This window comes from Poecilia reticulata, linkage group LG16, assembly GCF_000633615.1.
Source record: "Poecilia reticulata strain Guanapo linkage group LG16, Guppy_female_1.0+MT, whole genome shotgun sequence".
NCBI lineage: Eukaryota > Metazoa > Chordata > Actinopteri > Cyprinodontiformes > Poeciliidae > Poecilia > Poecilia reticulata.
The window spans coordinates 12,961,657-12,975,986 of NC_024346.1; the positions used below are offsets into that span (position 1 = coordinate 12,961,657).

Below are 14,330 nucleotides of genomic sequence, written 5' to 3' on the forward strand. Positions count from 1 at the left end.
TCTTAATGGTTTGATCATCATAGACTTTACAAAAAATTGCTTACCTCGCTTTAAGCAGGAGATCCCACAAGGAGAATTTGAAAATGTGAAAGCATGGTACTTAAATAATTACCTTACATTTATTGCAATCCAAAGCACACTATATAGACATACTTTTCAGCAAGACATTTCTGTCTAACAAATAATTCTGAAATTGGTCTTTAAAAAAAAAAATCACCATTCAGCTTTTTGGTAAGTTACAATAAACTGTAAACCACAATCATTAAAATTTCCAGTAGCAAACAACTGAAATACACCATTCTGGGTGTGATCAATCATAATATATGAGCTTTACTTTCTCACGCGAATTACTGAGCTTAAAATAACTTAAGATCTATATTATCTTTTTCTTCCATCATTTCCATTGCTTTCTTTCTGTGCCTGGCGCGAAAATAAATGGACGAATGAATCCTTTAAGGAACTATTGGTCCAATCAGAAAAGCTTCCGGAAAAAAACTATCTAATGAAAGAGAGAGTATGTCATAAGTGACACTCGTATTGGCCAATGGCTCTTTGCTCAAAGACATATTGTGGGCGTGGTTGGGTTAGTATTTACATTTTGTTTATGTCTACAGAGTAAAGCAAGACTCCAGAAAGCCTGTGCTAGAGCATGATCCCGTCATCGGTTGTTGGAATATTAAAACACAACGCGTCCAGGGTAATGATCAGCAGATGAGCCCATCTGAGCTGTAAAGTCACTCGTTAACAGACGGATACTTCCTTTCTAATTTCAAGGTAACAGCCATATGGTTCCCAAACGGGACCATTTTTAGCCGGAAAGTAGTAAACATTGTTGGAAAAAAATAAGGATAATTACTATAATAATCATGAAGATTCTCGCTAAGCTAACTGGAATATTGCCATTTGAACTCACTAACGGCTAACGGGTTTACCGTTGACCGGAAGTGTAATTGCTGTGATTTTGGCACTAAAAAAACAATCATACAAGCTTAATAAAAGTTATTTCTGTGTTGCTTGGGCTTATCTAGAGCTGACCTATGAATTCAATTTGATTAAGAAGACAATGTTTCAATAAAATGCTAGCTAAATGCTCATAGTGAAGCCTCTCTCTATCTGTTAGCTGCAGATTACTAATGGTTTAGCCACCAAGGCTAACGTTAGCTGCATGCTGTAGCCCCTGTTGCTAAGCTAACATTAGTAGGTTTTTTGTTTAGAGTTTATTGCCATCCTGCTTTGGTCTTTAACAGGAATGGATGCAACTCAGGTGATCAATGACTCGATCTTAGAGTCAGAGGAGGAGGAAAGTGAAGAGGAGACCGAAAATGAAAGGAGGAAGCCATTGGCCAAACTGTGCATCTTAAATAATCCACACATCCCTGAGAAAGGCAAGTGTCCTACTGTGGTATTTTTTTTTACCTTTACTGTATGTAATGTGCATAAAAAGCGTTGAAATACCTTAACTGCAGCAGGGTATATTACACAGAAAAAAATTTGTAGTACTAATATCTTTAACAAAATCACCAGCATGTTTGTGCCCCCCAACGACCCATTTATGATGCATGTAGAAAGGAATCTTTACATTTTCTACATTTTAAAATTGATCATAATTTCACAGATCTTCTAAATAGTAATCCATGATTTTCTGTTCTGTTGGTGGATAAATATGACATGACTTAGAGTAATTCGTCTGAGTCATTTAACAAAATTGGAAAGAGGAGAGAACATGCCATTTAAGTAAGGCAGGTGTGTGTTGATCTTTATGCTATAAGAAAGTGGCAACTTGCTGAAGCCTACAGTCAGAGCAATAATAAAAAGGTTAACTCATCAAATCTGGAAGAGGATTTATATGTGTCTTACAAGCAGCGAGGAAGATGGTAGAGGAGGTAAAATGAAATACTCAGAAAAGTGTAATTTTGTAGTCACCAAGTCTCTATAACCTCCATTATATCCTATATAACTGACCACCAGTTCTTTAAACAGGACCATATTGTTTGTTCACGTGAGAATTTGATATTTTTACAAACTGGTGTGAAATCGGGGATAAAAGTTGGAAAAGCATCATATGCCTGCTTAATACTATGGAGGATATTTGATGCTTTGGGGGGTTTTTTCTTCCAAAAGATCCTGAATTCACGTCATCTTCATCTCTTTGAAATACCAGCAAACTTTATGTTAAAATATAGTTCTGAAAATAAGATGAGGACAAATCTTCCCAAATTAAACGATTTATTTTTTTCTTAAATTATTCAGTCTAGGAGTAATAAACAACTCAATAATTAAAAAATTTTATTCGCATCTTTACTAGAGTCACAAATTTGTCTGTATGCATAGTCTGTCATAACTGCGCAACTCTTTCCAATAATATATTTTCTCTCCGTCACTTAGAGTTGCCCCTCTTCCTGGGAGATAATTTCCTGGGTCGTGACCCAAATCTTTGCACACTACAGTTTTTGGCACCATCTGTGTCCAAGCAGCATGCTGCCATCAGCATCTCTGTTCACCGGAGAAGAGGCCGTGTGCATGAAGTGGACATGGAGGCCCTGGTTTGGGACCTAAAGAGCATGAATGGGACCCGTAAGGGACGCCTAAAGCTGACCCCTAACGTGCGCTATGCCCTCAGTGAGGGCGACAGCTTGGTTTTGGGGGACATCCCATGTCGGTATGTGAGCTCCGGGGTGGACTCCCCTTCTTCCCTTGGTGACGTGGAGACTCCAAGACAATCGGAAGCAAACGCCAGATTGTCTGCTTGGGATGACGTTGACACAGGAAGCAAGAAATGTGTCAGTGGTGGCACAAAGGCTAAGAGGACTCCTGTCGCAGGCGGTTGCCTCTCATTTGAGAAAACTCCAGTGCAGCCACAGGGGAGCTTGGTGCCAGAATCTGAATCTGATTCTGACTCAGAGAGCGAAAGAGAAGGGAGAGGAAACAGAAAAACGAAGGCTGTTGGTATGTGAAATTTCTGGCGATTTATAAACACAACCACTGTTTATATTTTTATTCACTGGTTTTCTTTGATTTCAGTGTCTGATTCAGACTCCCACAAATCCAGTCTGAACAATTCTGCATTCGTAAGCCCTCTGAGCAAAGTCATTCCTGAAAGGTATGTTTTCATATCTTAGTTTTTACAGTGCATTTCTAACAGCTGCATATTATACTGAGTATTTACACATTTTATTACACATTACACTACAACCTCTAATGTACGTGCATCTTACCTGGACTTTACTTAAGAAATGAACACAAAGTAGTGTTTGTTTTTATTTAAACCAGTGGTTTATATATATATTTTCCAATAAATGCCCAACATTTGGAGATTTTTCTTGTGAGAAAGCGTTCTGTAATTGAGTGTAGATCGAAATAACAAAAAAGGGTTTTGTGGGCTTGCCTCATTAAAAAGTAATAGTTTCCACGTTTTGGGGGAATCAGTTGATTTTAACTTTCTTGTCTTTTCTCAGCACTCTTTGAAAACATGCGCTATAATTGGCAAAGTTTAATGAATCACTTAAATGTAAATTTTTCTGCACAAAGGTCTGATTTTGTGTGTAAATTTGTCAGGAATTAAAGTCTAATTAATTGCCATTAATTAGATTTGCTCTGTGATTTGCTCCATCCATTTTCCCAACAACTCTACCCAGCTTTTCCAAAACAAAATCCCCACAGCCTGATGCTGCCATGAAATCCCAATAAAATAAATAAAAGTTTTTGTTTGGCATATGAACACTTCTTGAAAGGCTCTGTAATACTAACAGAAAAGAAATCAGAAAGTGTGAGTTACTGACAGAAAATCTGCCAGTAGCTGCTTTCAGATCTTAAATGCCATCTTGTCTTTTGCTGTTTTGCAGTGAAGACGAAAGCTCCATCACACAGTCGTCCTCCAGCAGAAATGGGTCAAGCAGACGCATCAGTTTCAGCTTGGAGAAGACGGATGTTGACCTGGAGAAAAACAAGTCACCCGTGCTTGTGAAAAGGGAAGGCGGTAAAAGTCCTACAGAAAGCGGTGAATCACTCAGGTCGCCGCTGCAGGTCTCCAGAGACGCCGTCCCTGAATTTAACCTGGACAGTGACACGGATGTGGAGGGAGGAGAGGAAGAGGAGGCACCTGCTGGGAAAAGTAATCAACGCCCAAACACAGTTCTGCCACACATAGACAGCGACACTGATGTTGATGAAGATGTCTCAGATAAAACTCCAAGAACGTCGTCTTTAAATGATGAAGCAACAAAATGTTCTCCTGCTGCTTTTGGTATTCAGCTTGAGGGCATCACAGTGGAGAGTGACACTGATGTGGATGATGATGATGATGCTAACGTCACATCCAAAGCTAGGTTACCTCAGGGTGCGCATAGTGCCGACTCCGCCCCTTCAGTACAGTCTGGAGATTTCCACTTGGACAGGGACACGGATGTGGATGAGGAAGAGGAGGCTGGGAAACGGGGAAATCCCAAAACAGACGAAACACTCAGTGAAAAATCTGGTAAACCTCTTTCTCCTCACAGTCTGCATCCAGACAGTGACGCCTGTGATAAGGAGGTGGCTGCAGCTGGTTTGGATATTTTGTCCGAAAGTGATACGGACCTGGAGGAAGACTCACTTCCCGCTGTCCCTGCTGCTGCAGCAGACCTGCCTGTGTCGTCTGCTGCAGCAGCAGGAGCTCCAGAATCTGATGCAGACACAGATGTTGATGAACCTGTTGCACCCCGAGCCGCAGACGAGAGCAAACCAGCTGACCTTAGGATGGAAAGTGATACAGACGTGGAGGATGAGGAGGCAAATCCTGGGGAGGAAGAGGAGGGCCGACAGAGAGAAAATGCTCTTCGGCAGAACTGTTCTACTCCTGTTCAAGTTTCAGGTAATCCCTCATAAATAAACAGATGCAATATCATAAAGTTTAACACTCCAAGTGAAAACAATAGAAGTAAAACTACAGCAACACACTGAAAGAAGATCTTATATCTCAGAGATGAATCTTGAAATCAGAAGAGATGTGATTTTTGCATTTCTTTTTTGCCAGGCAAATTATTTAAAGTCAATTTCAGTCTCCTAGTAAGACAGATTTACCCTACGGATATGAACCATGTGAAAAGTTGGAATGAAAAATAAAATTGTCTTTTTTGACCTTTTTTTCACAGAAGGAGAAGTTGAGCAGATGGAAACTCAGGCCTTCACAATCCCCACTTCTCATCCACCTAGATGTGAGTTTAATACATTTATTTTATAAATCCTGTTTTAAAAATATTTAGTAACTAGACATAAACAACTGTTACTTGTCGGTCTGTCACAATAATAACTTTTGCTAGACAATAAATTGTCCTAGAAACGATTGAGATAAAGGATGATTGCCATTCTGATACAATTTTCAACTAAAAATAATGATGAAAGCAAAATGCGAGAACATTGTCAAAGATCAATAAACTGTAATTTCCAAAGAACTCCCTCTGCTGGCTAGCCAAAGTACAACACAAAGAAGTTAACATCCACTTATAAACTGATCTAATCTACTAAACCAATAATTGACAATCAGTAGATTAATTGTTTGCATCCCTACACACCACATTTTTCAGATTCTTTTTTTTTTAATAAATGTGTTGCAAGCTTAGTTTTAAATAGATTTATTTTCTTTGCTCCTGCAGATGCTGTACCTTCCTCCTTAAGACCAGCACTAATGTCTTCTTGCTCAGACAGTCAGGAAGATGAAGACTATGCTGTGGCTGAGACCCAGTCTTTCATTCTTCAGACAAGAAGTTGCCACAAAGGCTTGAATCCAAACCGAGCCTCCGTTCTCGAGTCCTCTGCTGTCAAACCAGAGGACCGGTACAACAGAGATGATTCTTTCCAGCTGGGACTGTCTGACAGCAGCCACCTGCAGGGTGAGGCCAGGGAGAACGCCCGAGCTTATGCCACAGTCGATGGTGGAGTAGACATGGAGGATACTCAGGACTATGAGGAAAGTGCAGAGAATGACTCCAACCTGGAGGCCACGCAGCCCTACGAGGTGGAGCCTCACAGATCTTCGTCTAGAAAAGAAACGTGTGTTGATTTGACTATGGAAGCAACTCAGGCTTATATCCAAGAGCCATACGATGAAGGTTCAGATGAAGATGAGGGACTGAACTCTGCCAGGACTGAAAGTGTGACTTCATCTGCACTTGCTATGGCTGAAACCCAGCCAATGTTCTCTTTTGCGGAGGATAATGAGCCAGATTGTTCCTCAGAACCGGTTAAGAATGAAACAAAGAGGCACGTCGCTGATTCTGAATCGGTAGCGGAAACACAGCCCATGTTTACAAGCGACAACGAGGAGAGCGGCAATGAAGAGTTAACAGCGGTGTCCCTGAAGTCTGCAAAGGAGCAGAAACATCCACGGACTTCTTCACCTTTATGCCTCGCTGAAACCCAACCCGTGCGTCTGAGCGACGACGAGGAGAGCGGCGAAGAGTTGTCAGCGGAGTCCCTGCGACCTTCAAAAGTGGAGACGCACCCAAACACTGATGCGGCTTTGCCGCTTGCTGAAACCCAGCGACTGCATGTCGGCGCTGACGAAACTGAGCCGAAGGATTCATGTGGAGATCATGAAAATAACTCTGAGATCCTTCTTCCACGGAAAAGAAAAGCGAAGCAGCTTCATATTGACGAAGAGGAGTCACAGCAGCGCACAGATTCTGGTGAAACGCAGCCTTTGACTCCAGGTGAGGATGATGACGATTCGATGCCAAGCTTGCGGAAAAGGAAAGCAAAGCCGCTGCAACTGGAAGACGAGACACAATCACTTGTTGGTTCTCAAGTCTTTGCAGATGGATCTCGGCGTTCTCTTACATGCGAGGAAGAACAAAGCAGCCAAGACTTTATCTCCACCCGAAAAAGGAAAGCGAAGCAGCTGCACATTGAAGATGAGCAGACCCAGCCTCTGATAAGTTGTGAAGATGAAGACATCCTACCAGAAAAGGAGACGAAAGCTCTTCCTCTCACTGCTGCTGGAGTTCCTCCTGCTGAAGTTCAGGCAGAAGGGAGGGATGGAAAAAGGGATGGCGATGAATCCATCACATATCCAAGAAAAAGAAAGGAAAAGCGGCTTCATCTTGAGGAAGAGGAGATGCAGCCGGTCTCAGCTTCTGAATCTCAGAGAAAAACCGACGAGACGAAAGTTTCACCAAGTACCAAAGAAGCAGGAGGACAAACAAAGACTAAGGATGACAACATTCAGCAGGAAGTGAAGGCGGTTAATAAAAAAACAAGAGGGAGAAGAACTACAAGAAAATGGGAAGAACAAGATGGGGACAAAAACAAGACAGCTGAAAATGAGAATCAGATGAAGTTGCAAAGACGTGGGAAACTCAGAGGAGAACCAGAAAGACACAACAAGAGGGAAGAGCTGATGAATGAAGGGACATCCAAGCCTCATCTTGAGGACGAGACAAAGCTGGTCACAGCTTCTGAATCTCAGAGAAGAATCGACGGGACGAAAAAGGAAAGCAAAGCCGCTGCAGCTGGTACCAAAGAAACAGGAGAACAAACCAAGAACAAGGATGAGAGTGACCAGCAGGAAGAGAATGTGGTTAATCAGCAGACAAGAAGGAGAAGAACTACAAGAAAACAAGAACAAGACGAGGACAAAAACAAGAGCCAGACAAAGGAGCAAAGAGACGGGAAACTTAGAGAATACAAAGAAGAAACAGAACGACACAAGGAGAAGGAAGAGCTGAATAACGAAGAGACATCCAAGTCTCATCTTCAGGACGAGATGCAGCCAGTCACGGTTTCTGAAGTCTCTCCAGCGAATACTCTGAAAAAAAACGATGTGTTTGATGCATCCAGCATTTCGAGTTCAATGGAAACTCGATTAGGAGAAGAAGAAGAAAAGGCACAATGTTCTTCACGTCAAAATAGACAGACAAAGACTGAAAATAAACCGTTACCAAGCACCAGAGGACGGAGAGGCAAAACCAAATCTGAGGATGACGACAATCAGGAAGAGGTGAAGGCGGCTAATCAACGATCCAGAGGGAGAAGAAGTACCAAGAAACAGGATGATGATGATGAAAGACAAAGAAGCGATGAAAATAAGAGCCAGATAAAGGAGGAAGGAGACAAGGAAGAGAGAGAACATGTGGAGACAGAGAGACGCAATGAGAGGGAAGGAAAATCAAAAGGAAAACACAGATTAAAGGAGACGAGATCAGGAGGTGAAGTAGAAGAAGAAAAGGGAACAAGTGTGGAAACAACAAAGACGGACCAAGAACACCTTGCAAGACTGGAGAAAGAAAAACAGCCCAAAGAATCACAAGAAGACAAGAACGGAGAGGAGAACCCCAAAGGTTCTGCAAGAGTGCGAAGAGCTGCAAGAAGAACAACCACAGCGGTGTGTGAAGCCTCGAGCGAGGATGTCCTGGCAAGGAGAACCCGATCCCGCTCCAACTCCCTCAGCTCAGAGCGGTCGGTCTCCTCCGTCAACGACAACACCCCGGATAACAAAGGAAGAGGAAGAGGAGCGAAGAGGAGCAGCGAAGTCTCCCAGACGGATACTGTGAGAAGCAACCGCCGAAGGACGACGACAGCGACCGCAGCGGAGCCGGACGCTGAAGCTCAGGCGGTCAGTGCGACCTCTAAGGTCTCCAGAGGAAGACCACAAGGAAGAGGGAGGAAGACCTTGTCTCTGCCCGATGTTGTGATTAAAGAAAATGAAGAGAAAGCCACTGAGGTTCTGCAGCAAGATGAGAAAAGGAAAACAGACCCTAAGCTTGCTGGTACCAGTAGGGGGCAGCGGCGAGTCACTGCCAATTGTTCTGAAGCTTTAGTTTTAAAGGATGAGGGCCTTCAGTCAAATCAGGAAAAGACGTCTGCTGATCTAACATCCCCTCTGCCCAAGAGGAACATGAGGGACAGGAGCGCAAAAACTGTAAAGACCGAGCCTGTGGAGGAAACGGAGACTCCCACAGCGACTGACGGTGACGAGGCCACAAACAAGAGAAAAGCAAAAACTAGTGAGGAAAAAACTAAAGTGGATAGAGTCCAAAAATCAACAGAATCAGGAGGGAAAGAGGAGCAACAGGAAGAGATTCCTGTTGGGATACAGGGCAGGAGAACAAGCAGAGCCTCAAGCTCTCAGGTGAAGAAGAACGAAGAGCCGCCCCCTAAACAGGAAGTAAAAGATGGAAAGAAGGCTGCAGCGGCGGGGGCTGCTGGGAAGAAAGCCAGGGGTCGAACAACCGTGGTCCAGAAAAATAAAAACCAGGAGCTGCAGGAAACTCAGACGTCTGGTTCTTCCATGGAGCCGGCTGGAAAGGAGATTGAACCAGAGGTGATTTTGTTGTTTCACTTTAAAAATAAGATTTATAGTCTATTGCGCACATCCATCCAAAAATGGCTAAAACACAGTAAGAACTAAGCTTTTAGCTAAGCTGCATTTTGCTCCATGAACCAGCAAATGGAGAAAAATGCACATTACTGGGGTTTTCCAACCCTTCTAAAGTGATGCACTTCCTTCTGTGTGAGGGGTTTCCAACTGGTTCCAACTGGTTCCAACTGGCCGCATCACAATTATGAAGGTCCTCACAGGGCCGATTGTGGGAGAATGTATATATAACACTAACTGTTAACAAACTTAAAATTTCTCTGCATTTGATTAGCACTTCTTAAAATGTAACAATTTCAACATCACACTGATGTAATTTGACCCTGTAAATGAAAACTGATTTGATTTGACTGATAAAATACTATTTAAGCATGCAACTATGTTAAAGTGTGTCACCCTCTAGAATCTAGAGGGCCGCATAAGTAGCTATGGTGGGCCGAATTTGGCCCGCGGACCTCAGGTTTTACACCTGTAATCTATATTCGCCCACACTTTCTTCTTACATTTTGTCACTGTTGTTCTGAACTGAACTGAATCCAGATTATCAATTCACGACTTGCAGTCCAATGTGATTGAGGTCGGGACCAACACAACGAGGAAGAAAGACGAAACAATCAATAATTAAGACCAATATTATAAGAAGTATTCATATAAGTGTTGTACAGATTACTACAGCTCAGCTCCGGTCTTGTCCTACTTTCTTCCTTTCCTCTGCAACTCGCTCAGATCTCGGCCGTGACTCCTCCCCAGAAGCGGCGGGTTTCCTCAAACTCCTCCCCCGCGGCTAAGACGCCGCGCTCCTCCTCTGCGTCTCCAGCTACGGTTAGCCGAGTGCGAGCCGGGAGCCAAGCCTACAAGGTCTGTGTTTCTGTCATTTACCCAACAAATAAAACATGCAGGATATTAGAGCTTTTATGAAACTTTCCTTTAAGGTCCTAAAATGAAAGATTTATATGGGAGAGGATTAGGGCCACTGAAAAAGAAAAAATCTGACTTGAATCTCAGTTTCAGACTTGTAAAAAAATAGAGAAAAAAAAGTCAGAATTTTGAGGAAAAAGGTGAGTAGTAAAGGTGTGGATAGGTGGCAGCAAAGGAATTGTAATTTTTGTATTTAACAATTTAAACACCAATAAAAACTGTGTGAGACATTTTCACCTCTTATAAATATGTTTTTTATAAACTGTACTTCCGTTTTATTCATATTTGAGTTGATGACATCACATGAGGCAGCAGCAATCAGTAGCAGACAGGAAGCAGAAAGCGTCCATGTCTGATTTGATCAGTGATATTTTTGAATTTCCTTGACTATTGGTACCTTCTCCATTTTCTTTAACTACTTTATCCTGTATTTTGCATTTTGTCTGATTTGTTATGTTTTTCATCCAGATGCTACTCTCTTATCTTGGAAGGAAACTTGTATCATAACCTTTCTTTAAAGTGGGAGCGTTAACATTTATTTTTGGTTTGTTTAGGTCTCATTTCTCACTACTCCCCAGACAAATGAAGAATTAAAAAAAATCTGTAATAACAATGAAATTAAGCTCATATGTTTCCATATTTGCTCAATCAGCTGCCAGATAGATTTAGATCTCAGTTTGTGAGTAAAACTGTCTGTTATCCGTGAAGTGAAGCCGTGCTGTTGTTTTCTCAGGTTCTGTTCACAGGAGTGGTGGATGAAGATGGAGAGCAGGTGCTGGCTCGTCTAGGAGGCGCCATGGCCAGAGGCGTCTCCGACATGAACTGTCTCGTGACAGACAAAGTGCGAAGGACGGTCAAATTCCTGTGCGCCGTGGCCAAAGGTGTCCCAGTCGTCACCACTCGGTGGCTGGAACAGGTCATTAGCAGGAGCTGCTAAATGCAACACAGACTCGTTCTCTCGGGTCGGCTCAGTCCCACTCAGACTCTCCTCTCTTGGTTTCAGAGCGGTAAAGCTGGGAGCTTCCTCTCTCCGCTTGCTTTTGTCGTGAACGATCCGGAGCAGGAGAAGAAGTTCAGCTTCTCCCTGCAGGAGTCTCTGAGGACTGCCAGCAGTCAGCCTCTCCTCCAGGTACCACCTCATCCTCTTTATTTCTTCTCTTATTATTCTCTGACTGAGTGCCTGACGGCCTGTCAGTGGTCTGTAGCCGGTATTTCCTTTAGTTGACGGCACAGCGGTGCTGGTGAGAAAGACTGACTCACTGTAGACACGGGGAAATGTTTGAATCATTCCCCGTTCTCATCCGATGTGTGTGTGTGTGTGTGTGTGTGTGTGTGTKTGYGTGTGTGTGTGTGTGTGTGCGTGTGTGTGTGTGTGTTTGCCACCTTGTAAAGTGTTTACAGTGCAGTGCATAAGTATTTGTACCCATTTTAACTTCTCCACCTCTTGTCAAATTACAACCACAAACTGATGTATTTTGTTGGGTTTGTTTGTATGTCAGTCCGCTTCACAAGTGTTAATGGAAGCGGCATGATTCGGTGTTTTCAAAAATATTTGAAAGCTGGTTGAGACCAAAGTGACTTGCAGAGAAATTTGTTTTTACAAAGTGTCGACTCAGGTGGCCGAATGCACCTGAGACGCATTTTTCAGACTTTTATTTGTAAACAAACGTCTAGAAACCAAATGGTTTCCCCCCCCTTCCACTTTACAATTATGCAGTTTTTCTTGCTGATGCCAGATGACATCCTTGGTTTTTGATTGTAACGTGAGAAAATGTGAAACCGTTGGAGGGTTGTGGATATTTTTGCAAGCCGCTGTGTTTCAGGTGGAGTTTCAGGAACCAGCGGGAATTAATTTGACATTCGCTGTTTGTGTTCTGATTATGTTTCTGGGGCTGTAGAGTTTCATCACCGTGGTAAGATGAGAGCTGGAAACAACAAAGAAATGCTGATGCCAAGCTAATATTAGGGTGTACACCTCACCAAACTCTGTTGCCAAGAGCTTTTTTCATCGATTTTCTCATTCTGTTACTGTTAGTCCATAAGAATAGACCAATCCTTCTGTATTTGCTTACGAAAATGTGCAACGTATCACTTTGCTTCTTTGTTTCAGGGATATGAGATCCACGTCACGAAGTCTGTAAAGCCAGAACCGGTTCACATGAAAGACATCATCACCTGCAGCGGCGCTACCTTCCTGACAAAGATGCCCGCGGCTCACAAGGTGCCAGTCGAGTCCAGAGCTGTAGATGTTGTCTTGTGTTGTTATTCTGACTCACCGCTCCTCTGTGCCCCGACTCTCCGTCTCTCAGCCTCGGACCGTGGTGATCTCCTGCGAGGAGGACCTGCGGCTGTGTGGCCCCGCCGTGTCGGCGTCTCTTCCTGTCGTCACTGCCGAGTTTATTCTCACAGGAATCCTGCAGCAGAGAGTCGATTTGCAGACTCACGCACTTTCTCCCTCTGCCACCAACCCGCAGCCTGCTGAGGGCAGAGGAAGAGGCCGAAAGAAGACTTAGCACACGATATCTCGCTGTGAACACGTTTGGGTTTGTGCGTCTCTTTGAGATTAAATGACAGACTTTCTGTCTGTGTGAAAAGTTAGGAATGTATTTACCAACAAATGCAAACAAATTTTCTAGGTACGTTGTTTTTGCGTCAGGTGATAGTGTTTGTTTTCAACATTTAGAACGAGCCCCTGGAGGCTGGACTCATGAAGCAGATTAGTTTCCGCCATGAAGTTTGATGTGTTTGAATCATGTGCATGTGTGTGTGTGTGTGTGTGTGTGTGTGTGTATGTGTGTGTGTGTGTGTGTGTGTGTTGAAGGCTCTTTATTGAAATCCATCTGCTCCAGATGTCTGTAGGTACAACAAGCTTGTTTCCTGTGCTGATAAAATGTGCATAGTGCCTTTTATACGTCAGATGACCATGTGCTCACCACTCTGTGTATTGCTCCTGTCTCCATTAAGCAGCTCCACTCCATTAAGGCGTCATTCAATCTCATCTCCTTCAGGGAGAGATGCACACCATGATTTCCTCCTAGCTATGATGCTGCTGCAGCAGCAACATTTCATCCTGTTGGCCCATCACACACCTTCACTACATGTCAAACTCTTACTGGGTTTTTGCTGTACATGGTCTTTTAAAGGTGAAAACAAAAGCTTGTCATTTATGCCTCGCATGTGACTTGACAGAGATTGTGTCAAATCATGAAAACATTAAAGGTTTTGTATATGTTGGACTTGTTTGTATTTAATCTTCTCGCTCTATGTTTGCATAAATATCTCAAGTTATTCATTTTGCCTACAATACGTCTTGTTTTGTTAGTTTGTTAGGAATATTTCAAAAACAAAGTGTAAAAACCTAGCAGTTGTATCTGATTCTTTCTACGTCATAATTTTAACAGCTAAATCAAAATTGTGACTTGGCAAGTTTATTACTTTGACTTTTTAACATTTTTATATCTCAATAAAGATATATCTAGCCTGTAGTTCTGAGGAGACCCATCATATTTATGATATATCTCAATGATAGTCTCATGAAATACAATCATATTTATGATTCAACCATCTTGTCCATGGCACAGATAATAGTTGACTTTATCATTTAAGACAATATTATTAAATTTAAATAATACCCTAACTTGGTGGTGTCCAAACATTTTGCCAGAGATTCCAAACTCTACAAGTTTAAAGAACTTGTGGATGTCAGAATATGTAAATATGTTCCTGCTTAACAATAATCTGAGCATGTAATATTTTATTGAAACTAACAAAATAATTGTCTTTTTAAAAAGGATTTGTAAATGATTGGAGCTTCAAAACATAGAAACTGTGTCAAACAGAGAATAGAAATATTTTTTATTGTCCCACCATGGGAAGCGCCAGGTGTGCCAGCAGTGAGTTACAGGTAGACAGAAAAAAACAAAAAAAGAAAATGGTAAGGACAAATTAAAATATAGGGAAAGTAATACTATACAGTTATTTAAAAAATAGCATACTGAAATTAAAGAAAATTGGCAACTGAATGTATTTTTGCATAGAAAACAGCAACAGACTATTTTCAAGA

The 14,330-nt window shown here is 42.3% G+C and overlaps 1 protein-coding gene across 2 annotated transcripts; it reads left to right on the forward strand.

The window, feature by feature from the left end:
• The first annotated feature begins 524 nt into the window (after positions 1-524).
• mdc1 (mediator of DNA damage checkpoint 1) lies at positions 525-13,503 on the forward strand. Of its 2 annotated transcripts, XM_008431349.1 has the most exons (13): positions 525-774; positions 1,248-1,385; positions 2,386-2,946; positions 3,022-3,100; positions 3,843-4,849; positions 5,130-5,192; positions 5,631-6,427; positions 6,509-9,295; positions 10,076-10,207; positions 11,001-11,183; positions 11,271-11,396; positions 12,378-12,488; positions 12,577-13,503. In XM_008431349.1, exons 2-13 carry the CDS (start codon positions 1,250-1,252, stop codon positions 12,778-12,780), a joined length of 6,186 nt encoding a protein of 2,061 aa, XP_008429571.1. In that variant the 5' UTR covers positions 525-774; positions 1,248-1,249; the 3' UTR covers positions 12,781-13,503. The 2 variants fall into 2 exon arrangements, with proteins under 2 accessions (XP_008429571.1, XP_008429570.1); XM_008431348.1 differs by having other exon boundaries at positions 5,631-9,295.
• Positions 13,504-14,330: the final 827 nt, after the last annotated feature.